The sequence below is a fragment of the Nomascus leucogenys genome, chromosome 14 (assembly GCF_006542625.1).
Source record: "Nomascus leucogenys isolate Asia chromosome 14, Asia_NLE_v1, whole genome shotgun sequence".
In the NCBI taxonomy this organism is placed as follows: Eukaryota; Metazoa; Chordata; class Mammalia; order Primates; family Hylobatidae; genus Nomascus; species Nomascus leucogenys.
The window spans coordinates 34,989,365-35,009,443 of record NC_044394.1 but is presented as its reverse complement, the minus strand read 5'-3'; the positions used below and the strand labels follow the sequence as shown (position 1 = coordinate 35,009,443).

Genomic DNA, 20,079 nt, shown 5'->3' with positions numbered 1-20,079 from the left:
CCCAGTAGTTTTATTGTAAAGCCTATAAACATCATACATGTTTGCAGTAATGTTTTGATCGTTATCCTAAGATATGATTGAATGTGTTTGTGTTAATAAATTTAAGAACAAATCTAATCTTTGTCATCAGGTAGTACCGTTGTCAGCACACAGCGTTCACAAGGTAATTGTATCTTCTTAAACATAAAATGAAATCTCTTGAAAGGGTATTCACTAACCACCTGAAGTTTTTTTGTTTGATATTTGGGGGAGGGGGGCGGGAGGAGATATTATTTCTATTTGTCTCTCTAGCAATACTTTTCTCCCTTCTCAGTGTTGACCAAGTATAGCTTGTCCACTACTTTGGTGCTATTTCAAACTTTCTGACCCGTTTGGTAGCAGCTGATGCCTTAGAACTACTTTCACCAACTAGGGGGCAAAATACTCTCCTTTCTTGAGGTCACCATCTGGGCTTCATACCCAGATCTTCCAAATGCTTGAGTTGCTCCTCAAATTTTGTTTCCCAAAAAGCAATCCAAAATGTTGTTTAAGGCCTGTCAAATATGGGTAACTTTTCTTTCCAAATATGCTTTGTCAAATTGATGTATGTGTCCATTTTAAAGTTTTGGTCCAACAATTTTGCATTTTTAAAGTGTTTCTTTTTTTGATAATTGTCTTTTTTAAAAACTTCAGATATGGGATGGTTATTTCTCTCCAATGCGTTTTTAATGGTTCTGATATAAAGTGAAGGGATTACTGTTTTCATTCTGTTGCCTTCAGTCTTAGTTCACTTGCACATGGATTCACATAAACTGAATGGTGTAATGTCTGGGCAACCAAAACTGTTGGCTTTTGAGAAAACTGTCAAATACTTTAACATCAAACTGTTGCAATGCAAGGTATTTCTTTGATTGTTCTTCACAAAATATGGTTAAACCAAGTATATATCATGTAGCTAGCTTCAGTAAATTGTGTTAACTGAGGCAAATCTAGTCTACATAATTCACAGTACCACTATTTTATTTTAATTTGTAAAGCCTTAATATAGTGGTAAACTGAATAAAAGTAAATAATTATTATTAGAATGGTAACTAAGTCATTAAATTTTTTTGCAGAACTGAAACTTGTATGTTATTAGTTTATTTTCTTAGACCAGTGTAATAATTGACTGTAAATAGAAATATAAATGTCACTTTACAGTTAGATGTATCACAGTCATTTCAGGAGAATTTTTCCTATATTGTTACCTTGATTCATTGTTTAAAATTGATAGGATTTGTATAGATATAGGATAGTGTTTTATTTATACTTTATCATAAGCCATAATCATTTTAAGAATACTTTATTGGATAGATTTTAGTGCTTTTTAAATTCTAAAGTTCTATTTTTCTTTTCACTTCCCCTTCCTTCCCCTTATAAGATCATTTCCATGTCTTTGTTGGTGATCTCAGCCCAGAAATTACAACTGAAGATATAAAAGCTGCTTTTGCACCATTTGGAAGAATATCGTAAGTAACAGAAGATAAATAAAATCTTTTTAATTAGAAACAATTAGATGTAGACATAACTTGAAAATAATTCTATTGTGAATTTTGTAGATTAATTTTATCACTTGACTATAATGTATTACATTGTTTAGAGATCATTCAAGAAGTTAACAGCAAAAGATTGTTTTCCCATTGATGAATAAACCTTTGGTTTTCAATTATCTTAAAATCCTTTTTCAATTAGCATAGCTCTTAAGAGACAAATTTGCCATTGTACATGTTATACTTTCTTATATAGGTATCAAGCTAGCTTAGTGACAATCTTTAGTAAAATTGTGCTGTAACTAAGGAATTTAGATCTGTTGGGTACTTCTATGATACCATGCATTTTGTGTTAATGTATTTTAACAAAAAGAAACTTTAATAATTCAACTAAAAAAGCAGCTATTGAATATTATTTTCTAGATATTTACACCCTTTTAAAAATACTGCTAACAATAATAGTGCCTTAATAATATTTTATGAAGCACTGCCTTGCTTGCACTTGTTATTAATCATACATTTTAGGCCCTTATGAATAAATACCTTACTTGAGATAGCATTCATCATAGAATAACTTTAAAATTTTGAAAAGCATGCCATATTAGAGTAAGAATAACAAGTTGTTTATAGTACTTTCTGTAGAGTAATTAGCTTAGAAAACTTCAGGGTTTCCAGTTGCTTGGTTATTTTTCCACCTAGAAGAGTAGTAAAAAGGCAGTGCTAGCTGTGGTTTGGTTTGAACAGACCAACAGCAGAGATGAGATGAGGAGACTGGAAAGTAAATGCCAGTAGTATTGGTGAATTTTAGGAGCTTTCGTTTGAAGAGTTATCTTTCGTTGATTAGGGGATGACAGTGCATGTGACCAAAGAATTACCAACTTTAAAGGTGGTCACAGAATTAGGGCTTATAAATGGACTTCTTTCAGATGACATTTTTCTTTGTGAGACCTGATCAGGAAAATAAGTACAGCTTTCATTTCTTGATTGTCCCTGTTAATAATATCTTAGAGTTTCAGTAATAATTAGCTTGCTTTCAAATATCTGGACTTAGACAGTCTTAGCCTTTGGCCTCTCAAGGGCTCTAAATCTCTATGCACAATTTTGTGTTTTCATTTTGGTGTGGAAAATCTTTGTAAATTTTATCCTATTGTCAGAGTAGTCATAGGATCATAAAAGGATAAAGAAGCCTGATCTAGATATTTGCTGCTGCTTCTCCAGAGAATCTTTTCAGAGAGAAATAAATACGAGTTGAATATTTTTCAAGGCTAACATTTTCTGAAACTTTAAGAAGAAAAAATTTTCTAACATTGTGAACAGATAAAGTAGCTATTTTATTAAATGCTTTGATTTTGATTGAGGTAGTTTTTTTTTAAAACACGGGAATTTTAATTTGGAATTAGGCAAAGATTGTTTAACAGTTGGTGAGTTTAAGTTAAATGACCTTCAAATTTTAGCAATTTCATGATTTACAAATCATGGGTTATAATTTTTTCTCTTAAATATATTTCTATGTCATATTTTTAGTCTGTAGATTTTCTTATGGTCCCATGATTATTGGTGTATACTTTTTTTTTCTTGGTAAGACCTTTAAGTTTTATGATTTTCAATTGAGATAATGTATAATGTTTGAGTTTTAGGCTATATAAGGAATTAGCTTTCCTACATTTAAAGGAATCATTTGGCAGTCAGTAGCATATTTTCCTGATTTTTTGTTGTTAAAGGAGATAAGTTGATAACTGTATGTTGAAGGGTTCTCATGATATTCTCTGAAAGGTGAAAATATCAGTGCTTGATTTATAGATGTGTAATAAACAGTGGTCTGTAAAAGCATTTAGTATAAAAAATATGGTGCTTTCCCTTATATACAGCCTATAAACTCTTCCTGTTCCTTGAGTTTAGGGTAGACTCACAAATTACAGCGTAGAAGAGTCAGCTACCAGATTAAATGCATGCGTACCATACAGATAATTTATTAAGTATTTCTGCATATTGAGCATTGACTTACATTGGTTTTCCCTTTTCACCACCAAGTCTTTGTCATTTTGACCCTGAACACTTAATAAATCACTCAGATTGATCTAAAATATGCTTATGTATACTTTAATAGAAAATTACATTGCATGGCTTTCTGACTTGGGTTTTTGTTATAAAAGTGCCTGTTTTGTTCATGTGTCCTGAGAGAGCAAGCATTGTGACATACCTGACTAACTTAAAAGCAGATTGCCTGTGAAGCACAATTTGAGTCCAATTTTTTGAGGTATGGAGTTTTAGCTATCATGGCTGGGTTTTTACTCAATCTCAAATAATAGGGCTCTGGTTATTTTGCAGAGTGTCTCTGAAGAATGGACAGAATTGCCCTGGCTAACTACAAGCTACGGTTCACAGTGGATAAATGTTGGCGTGCTTTTTTACTTTCTGACTTTTTAAAATTTTGCTTTTATATCTTGTAGTTCCAATCAATTTTATATGAATGCTATTATAAAATTCAGTGTAAAATCTTTTCTTGTCTAGCTTAAAACTTGTGTGTGTCTAGTATTTTTCTTCAATGATTTAACATTTCTGAAAATGTCAAGTTCTCAAAATTTAGACAAAAAGGGGGGTATAAATTGATCTGAAAAAATTAAATAGTTTAATTAGTTTAGGGAATATACAACTTTTTCATTCTTTTGGTTTCCAGTTTTCTATTTTTTTTTAATAATTAGGTAGAATATAGTGTCAAATAAGTTATAAATTGCATGGTTAAAGAAAGCCATTCATCTAATGTCCTGTGAACTTTATAAGTGGTTAAGTAGTTCATGTGAGTAGTGCTTTCACCATGCTTAATATTTAAAAATTTTAAAAGTTTTTTGAAGAGAGAGGCAATTTCTGTACAATATAAATATACATATATACTTAAGTTATTGATTTGCATGTCTGTAAAATTAAGCCTCATTTCCTAATACATGATAAATTTTGTAGAATAAAAGGTGAATTTGCATTAAAGGTTCACTTTAATGAAGGTGAAACATGAGAATGAGTTGTGTGTGAAATTCTCATTTGATATCCAGAGGACAGTTTGCAAACCTAAACTTCTGATTGTTTCTGATTTCAGAGATGCCCGAGTGGTAAAAGACATGGCAACAGGAAAGTCTAAGGGATATGGCTTTGTCTCCTTTTTCAACAAATGGGTGAGCTCAATGAGAAGTGCATGGACAATGCTTAAAGAAGTAAAGAATGGAAACACTCCATTTTAATTACTAATCTTTTTTTCGTCTGCTGTTTATTTTACTGATAATTAAAATAAACCCTCACTAGAAGATATCTTCTTCTGTTTTGTCTGTTTAACATTTATTGGCACCTGAGGCATGCAGAGTACTGATAAGATGTTTTCAGAATGTAGAAAGTAAAGTTGTTTAAATTATCAGCCAAAGGTAGATGTTGAAAATCCCATTTATGGATTTAATTCATTATCTCCCTAGTTTATATTCCCATGGTAGTTTAAAAGTAGCTAATAAAATACTGTGAGGAGGCCGGGCGTAGTGGCTCACACTTGCAGTCCCAACACTTTGGGAGGCCGAGGCAGGTGGATCACCTGAGGTCAGGAATTTGAGACCAGCCAGGTCAACCTGGTGAAACCCTGTCTCTACTAAAAATACAAAAATTATCCGGGCATGGTGGCAGGCGCCTGTAGTCCCAGCTACTTGGGAAGCTGAGGCAGGAGGATCACTTGAACCCAGGAGGCAGAGGTTGCAGTGAGCCAAGATCATGCCACAGCACAGCCTGGGCGACAGAGTGAGACCCTGTCTCAAAAAATAAATAAATAAAATACTGTGATGGACAGGAACTTTTTTAAAAATTATATATTACCCGGGCACAGTGGTTTATGCCTATAACCTCAGCACTTTGGGAGGCTGAGGAGTTTGAGATAAACGCTGGCAGTATAGTGGGACCCTATCTCTGCAAAATATATATATTTTTTATTTTACTTTTTTTTAATTTTTTTTATTTTTTTATTTTTCGGAAATTCCGAAAATTCAGCCGAGCCCAGTGGCTCATGCCTGTAATCCCAGCACTTTGGGAGGCCAAGGTGGCTGGATCACTTGAGGTCAGGAGTTCAAGACCAACCTGGACAACATGGCAAAACCCCATCTCTACCAAAAATTAGCCAGGCATGGCGACGCATGCCTGTAGTCCCAGCTACTTGCGGGGCTGAGGCGGGAGAATCACTTAAACCCAGGAGGCCAAAGCTGCAGTGAGTTGTGATCAAGCCACTGTACTCTAGCCTGGGTGACAAAGTGAGACCCTGTCTCAAGAAAAAAAAGAAAAGTTGAACATTTTAAAGTATATTGAGAGGTGAAAACAATACAAGCTCAATCATGTACATGTCCCATCTACCAAAGATTTTTTTTCCTGTAAGATGAGAAAATAAAAATTAAGAGAATTTATTTGGTTCTGGAAACTTTACTATTAAGCATAGCATAATATTTTAGAAAGGTAGAAAAATACCTTCTATAATGGATTGATAGCTGTGATTAATTTGAGTTCCTTAGAGGATTGATTCATAGGTTTTAGGATGTTTTAATGCAACTTAGGGAAATAAATTGGGGGTTTGATGGGCTAGGAACTCATTTTTCACATTTTCGAGATTGTGGACTATAGGGTTCTGCTATATAAAAATCACTGTTGAATGTGTATTTAGTGTGAACTAGAGTCAAATAGCAAAGGATGTCTATTGATAACCTGTGTATGGCCTCTGGAGTTAGCCAGAGATGTATACAAATTCTGACAACCATTATAAAACAAATGTAACTTTGAGTAAATAATATAATCTTTTTTTTTTTGAGACAGAGTCTCGCTCTGTCGCCCAGGCTGGAGTGCAATGGCACGATTTCGGCTCACTGCAACCTCCACCTCTCGGGTTCAAGCAATTCTTCCGCCTCAGCCTCCTGAGTAGCTGGGATTACAGGTGCTGCCACCATGCACGGCTAATTTTTTGTATTTTTAGTAGAGACAGGGTTTCACTATGTTGGCCAGGCTGGTCTCAAACTCCTGACCTTGTGGTCCACCCGCCTCGGCCTCCCAAAGTGCTGGGATTACAGGCGTGAGCCACCGCGCCTGGCAGTAAATAATACAATCTTCTATAAAATCTTCTATAAATTTCAACTTATGTAAAATTTGTGATACGTGCTTGGCTCTGTTACGCGGTGCTACAGCCCTGATTGTAATTACCCCCAGCCTCTCTTCCTATGTTCTATATGCTAGGAAAACCACAATACTGATTGAGCTTAGCTTCTCTGCCTACCCCAAAATAACTGAATGTTGCTGGAAAAAAACTGAGTTCAGGTGGTTTTGCCTCTAATTTAATGGTCACACACTTTAGATGAGTACAGAGTACCATCTTGGCAAACATGTGTTTCTCATCTTTCAACCACCAAACTTACATAAAATTCATCCACCTTCCCATTCTTCCTCCTATTATAGTACAGGAAAGGTCCTTCCTGTCAAAGGCAAAATCACTTATGCTTGTGTCCCCACCTCTCTTGCCTTTTCAAGGACTTTGAGCCTATGCTGCCACTGCTTCATTGTTGTTTTTTTTTTTTAAAAAAAAACAGCAGCTTTATTGAGATATAATTCAAGTATACAGTGTGGCCGGGCACAGTGGCTCACACCTGTAATCCCAGCACTTTGGGAGACTAAGGCAGGCAGATTACTTGAGCCTAGGAGTTTGAGAGCAGCCCGGGCAAAATGGCAAAACCCCTTCTCTACGAAAAATGAGCCAGGCATGGTGGCACACACCTGTAGTCCCAGTTACTTGAGAGGCAGAGGTGGGGGAATCACCTGAGCCCAGGAAGTTGAGGATCCAGTGAGCTGAGATTGCACCACTGCACTCCAGCCTGGGCGACAGGCTGGAAAAAAAATTTTTTTTTTAATTCAGTGGTTTCTAGGTAATTCACAGAATTGTGCAACTATTACCAAAATAAATTTTAGAATATTTTTACCACCCCAAAAAGAAGCTACATGACTCATTAGCAGTCACTATCCTTCTCCTTTCATGCCCCTCCTGCCAGCCCTGAACAATTGTCAATCTTCTGTCTCTGTAGATTTCCCTGTTCTCAACATTTCCTATAAATGGAATCATGATGTGCTGTTCTTGTTATTACTACTATTCTGTGTCATCACTTCATCACTGTATTCCTTCTCTACTGGATCATTCTCATCAACCTAGGATCTCCTTTTTTTTTTTTTTTTTTTTTTTTTTTTTGGAGACAGGGTCTCTCTCTGTCACTCAGGCTGGAGCTGGAGTGCAGTGGTGTGATCATAGCTCACTGCAGCCTTGAACTCATGGGCTCAAGCCATCCTCCTGCCTCAGCCTCCGGAGTAGCTGGGACCACAGGTGTACACCACCATGCCCAGCTAATTTTTTTTTTTTTTTTTTTTTTTTAAAAGGCTGGGCACGGTGGCTCACACTTGTAATCCCAGCACTTTGGGAGGCCGAGGCAAGCAGATCATGAGGTCAGGAGTTCGAGACCAGCCTGACCAACATGATGAAACCCCATCTCTACTAAAAATAGAAAAATTAGCCAGGCATAGTGGCATGCGCCTGTAATCCCGGCTACTCAGGAGGCTGAGACAGGAGAATCGCTTGAACCCGGGAGCCAGAGGTTGCAGTGAGCCGAGATTACGCCACTGCACTCCAGCCTGGGCGACAGAGCAAGACTCCTTCTCAAAAAAAAAAAAAAAAAAATTTTTTTTTTTGTAGGAACAATCTCACTTTGTTGCCTAGGCTGGGCTCGAACTCCTGGCTTCCACCATTCCGCCCGCCTTGGCCTCCCAAAGTGGTGGGATTATAGGCATGAGGCACTGTTCCCGGCCATCTAGTATCTTTTAATCAAAACCACTGTTTATCCTCACATCCCTTCCCTAACTATATCCCCATTTCTCGGCTATAATTCTCAAGAGTTGTTTGCATATGCTTCTACTTGATCTCCCATTCACAACCACCAACTTAGATAGATCTCTGTTTTTTTTCCACTTTTTTGAGTGAGTAGTTTTATTTTTTTCCTGTGGAGCTGTATCAAAGTATCATAAACCGGATGGCTTAGAGCAACAAAAATTTATTTTCTCAATGTTTTGGAGGCGTGAAATTCACAATCAAGGTGTCAGCATGTCCATGCTCTTTGGAAGGCTCTGTAGAAGAATCCTTTGTTGCTTCTCTCAAGCTTCTGATGGTTGCTGGTAATCCTTGGCATTCGTTGGCTTGTAGCTGTATAACTCCAATCTCTGCCTTCATCTTCACATGACCATCTTCTCTCTTTGTGTATCCATATAATCATCTTCTTTTTTTTTTTTGAGACAGGGCCTCACTCTGTCACCCAGGCTGGAGTGTGGTGGCACAATCACAACTCACTGCAGCCTTGACCTCCCAGGCTTAGGTGATCTTCCCATCACAACCTCCTAAGTAGCTTGGACTACAGGTGTTGCACCACCATGCCCAGCTAATTTTTCTATTTTTTGTACAGACAGGATTTCATCATGTTGTCCAGGCTGGTCTCGAACTCCTGGGCTCAAGTGATCCACCTGCCTCAGCCTCCCAAGTGCTGGGATTATAGGTGTGAGCCACCGTGCCTAGTCTAATCTTTACTACTTATAAGGACTTGAGTCATTGGATTTGGCGCCCACCTTAATCCAATATAACCTCATCTTAATTACTTCTGCAAAGACCCTGTTTCCAAATAAGGCCATATTTCACAGATACCAGGGTATAGGAATTCATATCATTTTGAGGGACACAATTCAACACAAAACATTAGTTAAGCATCTCATGGAGTTCGGACTGGTTAGGGTGATAATATTTGTTTCTTTTTAAGAATGTGCATTTCCTACCAGGAACAGTGGCTCATTCCTGTAATAACAGAACTTTGGGAGGCCAAGGCAGGAGGACGACTGCTTGAGCCCAAGAGTTAGAGACCAGCCTGGGCAACATAGCAAGACCCTGTCTCCATTAAAAAAAAAAAAAAAAAAGCCTGGCAACCTAGTCTGTGGACCCCGAATCCCTCTCGTTGCCTGTTGCAACCAGTAAAGGCCGTTCCTACCATAGTAAAAAATAAACAAATAAATAAATAAATAAAATAGCCAAGCATGTTGGTGCATGCTTATAGTCCTAGCTACTAGGAGGCTGAGGTAGGAGTATCACTTGAGCCCAAGGAGTTCAAGGCTACAGTAAGCTATGATTATGCCTGGATGACAAAATAAGACCCTATTTAATTTTTTTTTTTAAAGCATTTCCTTTTCGTATTTCAAGAAAGGCCTTGAATTTGCCTGTTCCTTCAGTAGTAGGTTAAGCTTACCTTTGATGTGTGCACACAAAAGTTACACTCCATTTACTTTTTAGTCTACTCTAAGCTGGTTTTACACTCACTTTGTACCAATGCTACTCTATTTTCAAGGTCACCTCTTAACCTCTGTTTTCTTGGCTCCCTGGACTGTACACTTTTGTGGCTTTCTTCCTTCATCACTGGCTACTCCTCCCTAGTCACCTTAGCTAGTGATTATTCCTTTACCCATTTTTCAAGTTTTGCTGTTTTTCCGGGCTCTGTCCTAAGCTCTTTCTCTAGTCTGCATGAATTTTGTATCTGCAGTCTACTTCTCTATGTTCCACACTTATTAACAAATGGTCTTCATTTATATGTCTCACAGACATCTCAAAGTTTTTTCTTAATGGAGCTTTTTGTTTCTTCCTCAGACCTGTTCCCCTTTTCTTTCCTAGTCTTTCTCCCCATTTCAATAAATGCTGTCTTTCCAATTTCTCTAGAGGAACCTAAGAGTTATCTTTTCTCTCCTTTTGCTTGTGGTGTCCCCTCCAGCCCCCATTATTTTGGCCCTGAGTTTAAGTTACATTCACTGCTACTGCAGTGCTCCTGGCCACCAACACTTTTTAAAAATCTAGAATATTGCACAAGTTTCATAAAGTATCTTTATCCTCTTACTACCCATTATCCTAAGCCATTCTCCTCTTAGCCCTAAGAATGGCCTTCTTGCTGGGTGCAGTGGCTCACTGCACTTTGGGAAGCCGAGGCGGGCGGACCACAAGGTCAGGAGATGGAGACCATCCTGTCTAACACGGTGAAACCCCGTCTCTACTAAAAAATATAAAAAAAAATTAGCCGGGCTCGGTGGCTGGCTTCTGGCTCGGTGGCTGGCTTCTGTACAGGAGAATGGCGGGAACCCAGGAGGTGGAGCTTGCAGTGAGCCAAGATCGCACCACTGCACTCCAGCCTGGGAGACAGAGCGAGACTCCATCTCAAAAAAAAAAAAAAAGAATGGCCTTCTTAAAACATAGGTCATGATGATTCCTTGATTAAAATCTTTCGGTTTCATTCTCTGACATTCTTTTTTGCTCACTAGATTCCACTGAAACTAGTCTTTCACATGCTGCTTTCAGATGCATACCAAACTTTTGTGCCTTAACACACTTTGCAATACTTTTCTCTCCACTGGGGCTTTCTTCCTCATTGTTTTGACTTGGCTATCTCCTATTGCTGTCAGGCTCAGTTTAAATGTCATTTCAGAAAGACCTTTCTTATTCATCCTGTCTGTAGTAGATCCTTGTGCCCATATTCTCTATCTCAGCCTTTTGTTTCTGTCATAGGTCTTACCACAATTTGTAATTGCTTTATTTGTTCCCCACAAAAGAATGTAAGAGACGATGTATGCTTGTTTCCCAGTGTATCCCTAGCTCTTAACCGCATGCCTGGAACATAACTGTTCAATATTTATTTGTTGGATGAATGAGAAACCACATATTGTTAACAAGCTTGTTAGATTGTTTAAAGTAAGATTTTCTTCTGTAGTAGTCTGAGTTGCATGAACTTTATGATATCTACCTCATTAGGGCTGCTGGGCTCAGGACCTTTTCAGATGATTAATGTTCCTAAAGTTTAATATTCAAATAAGAGAAAAATAATGTAAGAGCACCATTGGGTTGGGCATGGTGGCTCATGCCTGTAATCCTAGCACTTTGGGAAGCTGAGGTGGATATATCACTTGAGGTCAGAAGTTCGAGACTAGGGCCAGGCACAGTGTGGCTCACGCCTGTAATCCCAGCACTTTGGGAGGCCGAGTTGGGAGGATCACAAAGTCAGGAGATCAAGACCATTCCTGGCTAACATGGCAAAACCCTGTCTCGACTAAAAATACAAAAAATGAGCCAGGCCTGGTGACGGGCACCTGTAGTCCCAGCTGCTTGGGAGGCTGAGGCAGGAGAATGGCGTGAACCCAGGAGGCGGAGCTTGCAGTGAGCCAAGATCACGCCAGTGCACTCCAGCCTGGGCCACAGAGCGAGACTTAAAAAAAAAAAAAAGAAGTTCGAGACCAGCTTGGCCAATATGGCAGAACCCCATCTCTACTACAAATACAAAGATTAGCCAGACATGGTGGCAGATGCCTGTAATCCCAGCTACTCAGGAGGCTGAGGCAGGAGAATCACTTGAACCCAGTTGGCAGAGGTTGCAGTGACCCAAGATCACACCACTGCACTCCATCCTGGGTGACGGAGCAAGACTCTATCTCAAAAAATAAATAAAATAAAAAATTTAAAAATATAAAAAGCACCATTGCATTTTAGGAAAGCTATCATATGTTGTGTATTTCATAAAGCATTTTCACTTAAACATTTGTGAAAAGCACCAAGTTTTCTCTACTGCTAAAAGTTGTTTAACATCAACTAATAGTGACTTCTTTATTGTTTCTAATGTTGTACGGAACAGGATGCTGAAAACGCCATTCAACAGATGGGTGGCCAGTGGCTTGGTGGAAGACAAATCAGAACTAACTGGGCAACCCGAAAGCCTCCCGCTCCAAAGAGTACATATGAGTGTAGGTGTATTGGAGAAGAAAAGGAAATGTGGAATTTTGGAGAAAAATACACTAGATTTTAAATGTTAGAGCTGTTCCCGGAGACTTGTTGCAGAAATAGATGAGAAGCAAATCAAGACTACTATTCAAAAATGTACTTAGTTTTCATTTTTGTAATTATAAATAATATTATTTCTAATGTCAAGTCTCCTATTAAATAGAAAATACTGGGTAATTTTTTAGACATTCATGGGGGAGGTTTAATCCTGAAGTATAATATGTGTAATATAAGCATTTTGATCAAGGTTAATGTTACCTTTACAGTAGTGTAGTGAATGCTGTTTTTCTCTTTCTGCACATTTTATTTAATGAATTAAAGACATAAACCTTTTCTCTCACCAGCAAATACCAAACAGCTATCATATGATGAGGTTGTAAATCAGTCTAGTCCAAGCAACTGTACTGTATACTGTGGAGGTGTTACTTCTGGGCTAACAGGTATGGGAGCCTGCCCTGTGTGGCATTAATTTTTAAAATGCAAAGCTTAATATTTGTAGGATTTTTATATAACTTAGTGTGATTTGTTTGTTTTGGTTTTTTGTCTAACAGAACAACTAATGCGTCAGACTTTTTCACCATTTGGACAAATAATGGAAATTCGAGTCTTTCCAGATAAAGGATATTCATTTGTTCGGTAGGGATGGTTTTTTAAAAAAACTTTTCTCTTGGTAATGTAACTGGAAAACCAGAAAATAAATAAAAATAAAAAATAAACTTTTTCCTCCAAAATATTTTTTGAACATTTACCTCGTTTTCTTAAAGATTTACCTTGGTTGTAAAGAAGTTGAAATTTTGGCCGGGTGCGGTGGCTCACGCCTGTATTCCCAGCACTCTGGGAGGCCGAGACGGGTGGATCACCGTTATGAGTTTGAGACCAGCCTAGCCAACATAGTGAAACCCTGTCTCTCCTAAAAATACAAAAATTAGCCGGGCATGGCGGTACATGCCTGTAATCACAGCTACTCGGGAGGCTGAGGCAGGAGAATCACTTGAACCCAGGAGGTGGAGGTTGCAGTGAGCCAAGATCACAATCACTGTACTCCAGCATGGGCAACAGAGCCAGACTCCGTCTCAAAAAAAAAAAAAAATTGAAATTTCTCTAGCATCTAGCATATTTGCCTCTGTGATTTTATAGCTCCCTCCCTAACACAAGGCCAGTGAAACACACATTCTCTGTTAACACAAGTTTCCCCAGAACTACAAGATCTTTGAAAAAAATAGCAAAGAAAATACACCATGTTACGCAAACTGTTTTACCTCAGACACCTTGATTTTTAAAAGTAGGTTTTATTCATAAATATTTAAAAGAATTTGTATTGGTGATTCTTAATATTGTTTTCAATAGGTTCAATTCCCATGAAAGTGCAGCACATGCAATTGTTTCTGTTAATGGTACTACCATTGAAGGTCATGTTGTGAAATGCTATTGGGGCAAAGAAACTCTTGATATGATAAATCCCGTGCAACAGGTGAGAGGGTTCTTAACTTTGAGAAGTAATTGTTGGGCTAATAATGTTATTTTAAGGTGAAGATTGTTGATAATCCTTGTTAATAAGTTTCTAGCTAAAATGATAGTATATAAGGGCTCTTCCTACATGTATTATAGTTCCAGAATGGTGTTTCATGGATTGCAGTGGTGACATGATGAATGTGACCGCCTCAATTGACTCATGCTCACACAGTGGATTTTAAAATGCTCCGAGAAACCTAAAAGGGTATTAAATCTTTTTTTAATACTTGGTAGATTTATTCACATACTATTTGGAGAACTCACAAGCATGCTTGACTCAACTGAAACAAAAATAAAGCTGTAAATATAGTTATGGCCTTGGCATTTTTCTTCCAGATTTTGCTGCCTTTTTTTTTTCCAGGCAGCTTTAGTGGTTCAAACTTGATTCCACAAAGATTTCTATGAGGAAACTGTAAATGGAGCACAGAGATGGGAGTAAGCAAATCCTAAACTATATAAGTTTCTTAAGTAAGCTGAATATAGAAATAACTAATCACATCTTCCCTATCTAAAGGAAACAATCATGTGGATAGTATACCAAACACTTAAACATTCTACTAAGTTTAACATTTATTACTAGGGTATCAACTGATGCCTTCCAAAAACTATGCCATTCAGAGTATCACGTAGAGTTACAGCAGTATAACCTCAACTTTTTTTTTTTTTTTTTAAAGCAGTCAACTCTTGTTTATCCTGTCATTTTAATTGTAATGATGGCCCTGTGTGTTTTGGCTAAGAATTTGTGGTATCAACATATTAGGATTGTATATATACAACTTCAAGTAATACTAAATTTTATTTAATAGCAGAATCAAATTGGATATCCCCAACCTTATGGCCAGTGGGGCCAGTGGTATGGAAATGCACAACAAATTGGCCAGTATATGCCTAATGGTTGGCAAGTTCCTGCGTATGGAATGTATGGCCAGGCATGGAACCAGCAAGGATTTAAGTAAGCATATCTGATCTCTTCCTTTACTAACCTTTGAAAGTGTCTAAAGAAATTTTAAGTAGGAAGAAATTTTAAGAATTAGTGGCTAATAGGGCCTCTTATGTAAAGCGTAACTATAGCCTTGAAAGAACTTAAAATTGTTTTTTAATAAGAAAATAAGAGCTTAATAGTTGTTAAGCTTTTCACATGACTAATGGTCACTTTCCCATTCTTATATACACTGACTTTGATGCTAGTTGTTGTATTCATTATGCTTTTTTCTGTACAAAGGGTTTTTTCAATATGCATTGTTATATTGCAAGCTTCCTTATACACCCTGAATTACACGATTTTACTTACATTTCTGAAAAACACACTGGAAATAAAAATACTTGGGAAGTTAAAAAGGAATTGAGTGGGCCGGGCGTGGTGGTTCCTGCCTGTAATCCCAGCATTTTGGGAGGCTGAAGTGGGTGGATCACTTGAGGCCAGGAGTTTGCAACCAGCCTGGCCAACATGGCGAAACCCCACCTCTGCTAAAAATACAAAAATTAGCCAGGTATAGTGGTGCATACCAGTAGTTCCAGCTATTTGGGAGGCTGAGGCAGGACAATCACTTGAACCTGGGAGGCGCAGGTTGCAGTGAGCTGAGACCACGCCACTGCACTCCAGCCTGGGCAACAGAGCAAGACTGTCTCAAAAAAAAAAAAAAAAAAGAATTTTGTGGTCGGGCATGGTGGCTCATAAGCCTATAATCCTAGCATCCTAGCACTTTGGAAGGCCAAGGGAGGCGGATCACTTGAGTCCAGGAGTTTAAGATCAGCCTGGGCAACATGGCGAAATCTCATCTCTACAAAACTTACAAAAAAAAATTAGCCAGGCATGGTGGTTGCATGCCTATAATCCCATCTGTTCGGGAGACTGAGGTAGGAGAATCGCTTGAGCCTGGGGAGATGTAGGTTGCAGTGAGTTGAGATCATACCACTGTACTCCAGCCTGGGTGACAGAATGGAAACCTGTCTCAAAAAAAAAGAAGAAAAAAAAAATCTTGTAATGCTATGAATTTTTATGAGCTTTCATATGCTAATAATTGTTTTGATTTCTTTGAGTAGTATAATGTTCTTTTTTTCATTGTAGGGAACCTACCTGACTCTTTCAGGTAGTGGTTTCCTCAACAAATATGTTCAACCAAGATACAGAGATGAGATGGACAGTTTTCTTTTCCAAGAATGGGGTTAGGTTTTTCTATATTCAAAGGAGATGAATATTGATAAGTTCAGGGTATTTTCTTAAAATTAAACTGTCCAAATTAAACATACAGGGATGCTTGTTTTTAAGAGAAAAAAACTTTAGTAAAAGCTTTCATTTTCCCTGGCATAAATTATTCTATTTGGGATTAAGAAAAAGTATGTTTCCCATTTCCCAGATTTGTTCTTGTTGTTTGTTCTTGCCAATACTTTATTTTAATCAGTGGATTTCCTCTCCCCTCTGCTTCTTTCACATTCTCCACCAGTCAGACACAGTCTTCTGCACCATGGATGGGACCAAATTATGGAGTGCAACCACCTCAAGGGCAAAATGGCAGCATGTTGCCCAATCAGCCTTCTGGGTATCGAGTGGCAGGGTATGAAACCCAGTGAAAAAGGACTCCAGAATCTAAAGCCAGTGGCTTGAGGCTACAGGGAGTGTAGTAAAGCCGTTGTTTACTTAAAGATTTATCAAATCAGTCAGTGCAAATGTCAGATACAATGTATTTATTTAAAAGATTCATTTTTAATCATGAAATTACTTATCATCCACATTGTTTTAAAAAGAAACAAGATGCTGGATGTCTGCCAATTTTTGCCTTCATTACCTTTTTTGATAAAGTTTCTCAGATCCTTGTTTCAAACACAAATGCAGGGATTGCTGCCACTTTTTAACTATTAAGAGGCAGAAAATTGCACAATATTGAACTTTTTTCCACTGAAGTAGTGTGCAGTTCTAGTTTGCATTCCTAATATGATTTAAAACATGTAATATAAAGATGTTAAAAAAAAAACCAAAACTGTGCAGAGTCTAGAAGTTCTTTGTCATCTTCAGCTTGTGCACAATTCTGTTTTAGGTTAAAAAAAAAAAGGCATTGTTTGAGCTGTCCCATCTCCACTGTTATCCTTTTGGGATTTTTTAATATAAATTATTAGTTTACATCATTTTTGTATCTACATCTTTTTTCACAAATTTGTCTTGCCTTATTAAAGTTCTGTAAAATATACTTAAATGGAAAAAATGATGTTCATTTAGATTGAAAACTTTTCTCAGATGGATTGATAATTGCATTCATCTTGTGTTTTATATGAGAAGGTGCCTCAAGAATTTCCTGTTGGATTTGTTTAAAAGGATTTTTATCTTTCGTGATAAACTTTGCTGTGTACCAGGAACTATAAAAACAAAAACTTGTTACTAAAGAAAATATCTGAAATGTGATAAGTTCTTATGCCATGTTAATTTCATGTGTTAACTTCAACATTTACATGTATTATTTCATTATGTAAAATGTTTTAGCAATTTAATATTTTGCACAGTTAGCAAACTTTGTATGTCATTTCCTTCAAGGCATCATGCAGAGTTGACATGAGATTTATAAGGTTTTAAGTTGTTTGCATGTGAAAATCAAATACATACTTTGGTAGTCTTTGAATACAAAGTCATCTGCTCTTGTTTTTCAAGAATTTTGAGACACAAAGTTGTATGTAAAGGAATATATTAATTTGCCGTTTTCTAGGTAGATTTGCTCAAAAAGAGTGAATCAACTTAATATGTACAAATGATAGCTGTGAAACTGTAGAATATCTTTGTGTCAGGCTTGGAGTTCATTGTGACCTCCAAATTTTGCCTGAAGGACCAGCTGGGCAAAGCATTTTTTAAATGTTCAGAGGCCAAAAGATAAACAAAAAAAAAACCTTAAAATCCTACCTCTTTAAACAGCCTTCAAATAAGAGAATCCTCAGTGCAATCATTATTTTGATTCTTTTGGTACCTGTTTTCCTGGAGTTCCCGATTTTATTATTTTGGGGTGGCTCCAAGCATTAAGAGGTTTAATCTTTGTTGGCATTGTTCTAGTTTTGAAATTTCTAGTATATTTCAGAGTCTCTTAGAAGACTTGTGTGGGAAGTTTCACTTTGTTTTCAGTGAAGGTCACAAACCTCCTTCTTCCTTGACTCAGAGAGGAAAGGTCCCAGTATACATATTTGAATGGTTGATGGTTTTCAAGACCTTCAGAGAGCTCCCTGCATTTTACCTAGAAACAGAAAAGGCCTGCAAAATCTTAAGTTTCCTGGCCTGCATTTCCCGGGTAGGGGCAAATGACTCCAAGCTGGTCTCTGAGCCAATACCCTTGTAAACCAGAGCCCAGGAAAGACAGCTCGAGTGTATAATTCTCTGGAGCTCAATTCTATGCAGTTGTGCTGATATTTCATTAAGTCACTGTGTATTTTTAAGTGTTGATACATTAAAAGTCGCTTTATGGAAGATGAGTAAATTTTTTAAATATTTGGAAATTTTATTTCCTTGTTAACTTCTACAGATCAGGGCATGCAACCAAAAGCAGCTTAAATGAAATATTTTAAAAAAATAAAATATCAGGAAGCTATTTTTAGATTTCTTCTGGCTTATGTTTCTACTTTAGGACCCTCATTTTTCTCTTATTAAAAAAATTATTTCCTGCACATCTCATGGACTGCAGGGTAAATTATTTGGGCATAAATAATTTAAATAGTTTTCTTTTATTCTGACTATCTCCAGTAATAGCAGTTTTTATTATCCAGCATATTGGCTTATTGCACAAATCTTAAAATGTACATTGACTACTTTTTGAGAAGAAAGTGGTATCAGTACTTAAGATGAAAAGGTTACTACTGAACAAATTCACATTTCAGGAACACCTCTATCTTTGGTTTAAGTCTTACTCTTAGTTTTTCAGTCTAAAAATCATACTGGTATTAGTATCAGGTAAGGAAATTAAAGTTTTTAAAATGGTTTCATGCGCTGCAATATGCAAAATTTAGATTTTACTTTCTGGTACTGTAAAGAACCTGAAGTGATTCACACTTAATAGGTGATTAATCCAGTATTCTTTACCCTGAATGTTTGGATATTAAAGTTCCTTTATGTTTTCTATAACCTATGGGATCTTCTTGCAGTGATTATTGTGTGTGAGATTTTTTTTCTTTTTGGTCTATCCATATTGTTATATTCACTTGGGTATTTGTTATTTTTTTTTAATGTTATTCCAGAATCAGTGGTTTACATTGGGTTACTGTTTAACACCAAATGGAATTGGCATTCTGCAGATTTAATTAATTATGAAACCAGGGTCTCATTTTCCTTGCGGATACTTGTTAAAAATAAGATTCACATTCTAGTCTTTATTTTCCTCCTGTTTTTCCCTGTGCGTGTACATCTTCCTTTTATTTGTGTGTTATAGTTCTATTCCATTTGAGAAGGCAGTTGCTAAGAACTAGATTGCATGTACAAAGACAGGTTTACTAAGTGCTTACAGTGGTCCTGAGGTTACAGTTGAATTAGAAAAACAAAATGTACTTATAGGAAATAAGAAAGCAAACCTTTCAAATGAGAGTGATGATTTCTTTAAAAAAAAATCAGTTTTTTTCTCTCTTAAATAATGTTCTTTATTTCACGAAATCATCAATCTTAAGCATGAGCAGGATAAACAACTCCTAGAAGGAACTCAATTCATTCTTCCTGGATTTTCACTGTGTTATTAAATCACAAAAATGATAGTCCCCAGTCGTTTCTTTATAGGAGGTTATTACATTTTATTACAGTCACTGCATTTTGACTGTTGTGTTTAGAATTTGAATGTACATCCAAAATGATGAGTTTCAATTTAAGAGCCTTAATAAAATGTGTGAGTGTGTCTCAATTGAATAGGTTTTTCTACCTTCATTTGAAGACCTTAATTCATATGAATTAACCAAACAGGAAATTCATATGTATTATATGTATTCATATGTATTAACCAAACAGGAAAACAACAGATGTCAATGGTAGCAGGTTTTTTTAAACCTTTTTTTGTTTGAGATGATGTCTCACTATTGTCTCCCAGGCTGGAGTGCAATGGCGTGATCTCGGCTCACTGCAACCTCCGCCTCCCGGGTTCAAGCCATTCTCTTGCCTCAGCCTCCTGAGTAGCTGGGATTACAGGCTCCTGCCACCACACCTGGCTAACTTTTGTG

The 20,079-nt window shown here is 37.1% G+C and overlaps 1 protein-coding gene across 21 annotated transcripts in view; it reads left to right on the top strand.

Annotated features, from left to right (window-relative positions):
- The window catches only part of TIA1 (TIA1 cytotoxic granule associated RNA binding protein), a 40,765-nt gene extending 20,999 nt beyond the window's left edge, over nt 1-19,766 (top strand). For 2 of the 21 annotated variants that reach the window (XM_030827891.1, XM_030827882.1), the window contains exons 5-13: nt 131-163; nt 1,400-1,487; nt 4,600-4,675; nt 12,254-12,362; nt 12,744-12,839; nt 12,951-13,035; nt 13,747-13,870; nt 14,718-14,863; nt 16,356-19,766. In XM_030827891.1, coding sequence (XP_030683751.1) covers nt 4,622-4,675; nt 12,254-12,362; nt 12,744-12,839; nt 12,951-13,035; nt 13,747-13,870; nt 14,718-14,863; nt 16,356-16,482 — 741 coding nt within the window. In that variant the 5' untranslated portion in view covers nt 131-163; nt 1,400-1,487; nt 4,600-4,621 and the 3' untranslated portion in view covers nt 16,483-19,766. Of the gene's footprint in view, nt 1-17; nt 1,488-3,836; nt 4,807-12,253; nt 12,496-12,743; nt 12,840-12,950; nt 13,036-13,746; nt 13,871-14,007; nt 14,117-14,717; nt 14,864-16,355 lie in introns of those variants that run through there. The other 19 variants (XR_004033360.1, XR_004033357.1, XR_004033352.1 and 16 more) reach the window with 19 other exon arrangements.
- The last annotated feature ends 313 nt before the right edge of the window (nt 19,767-20,079 follow it).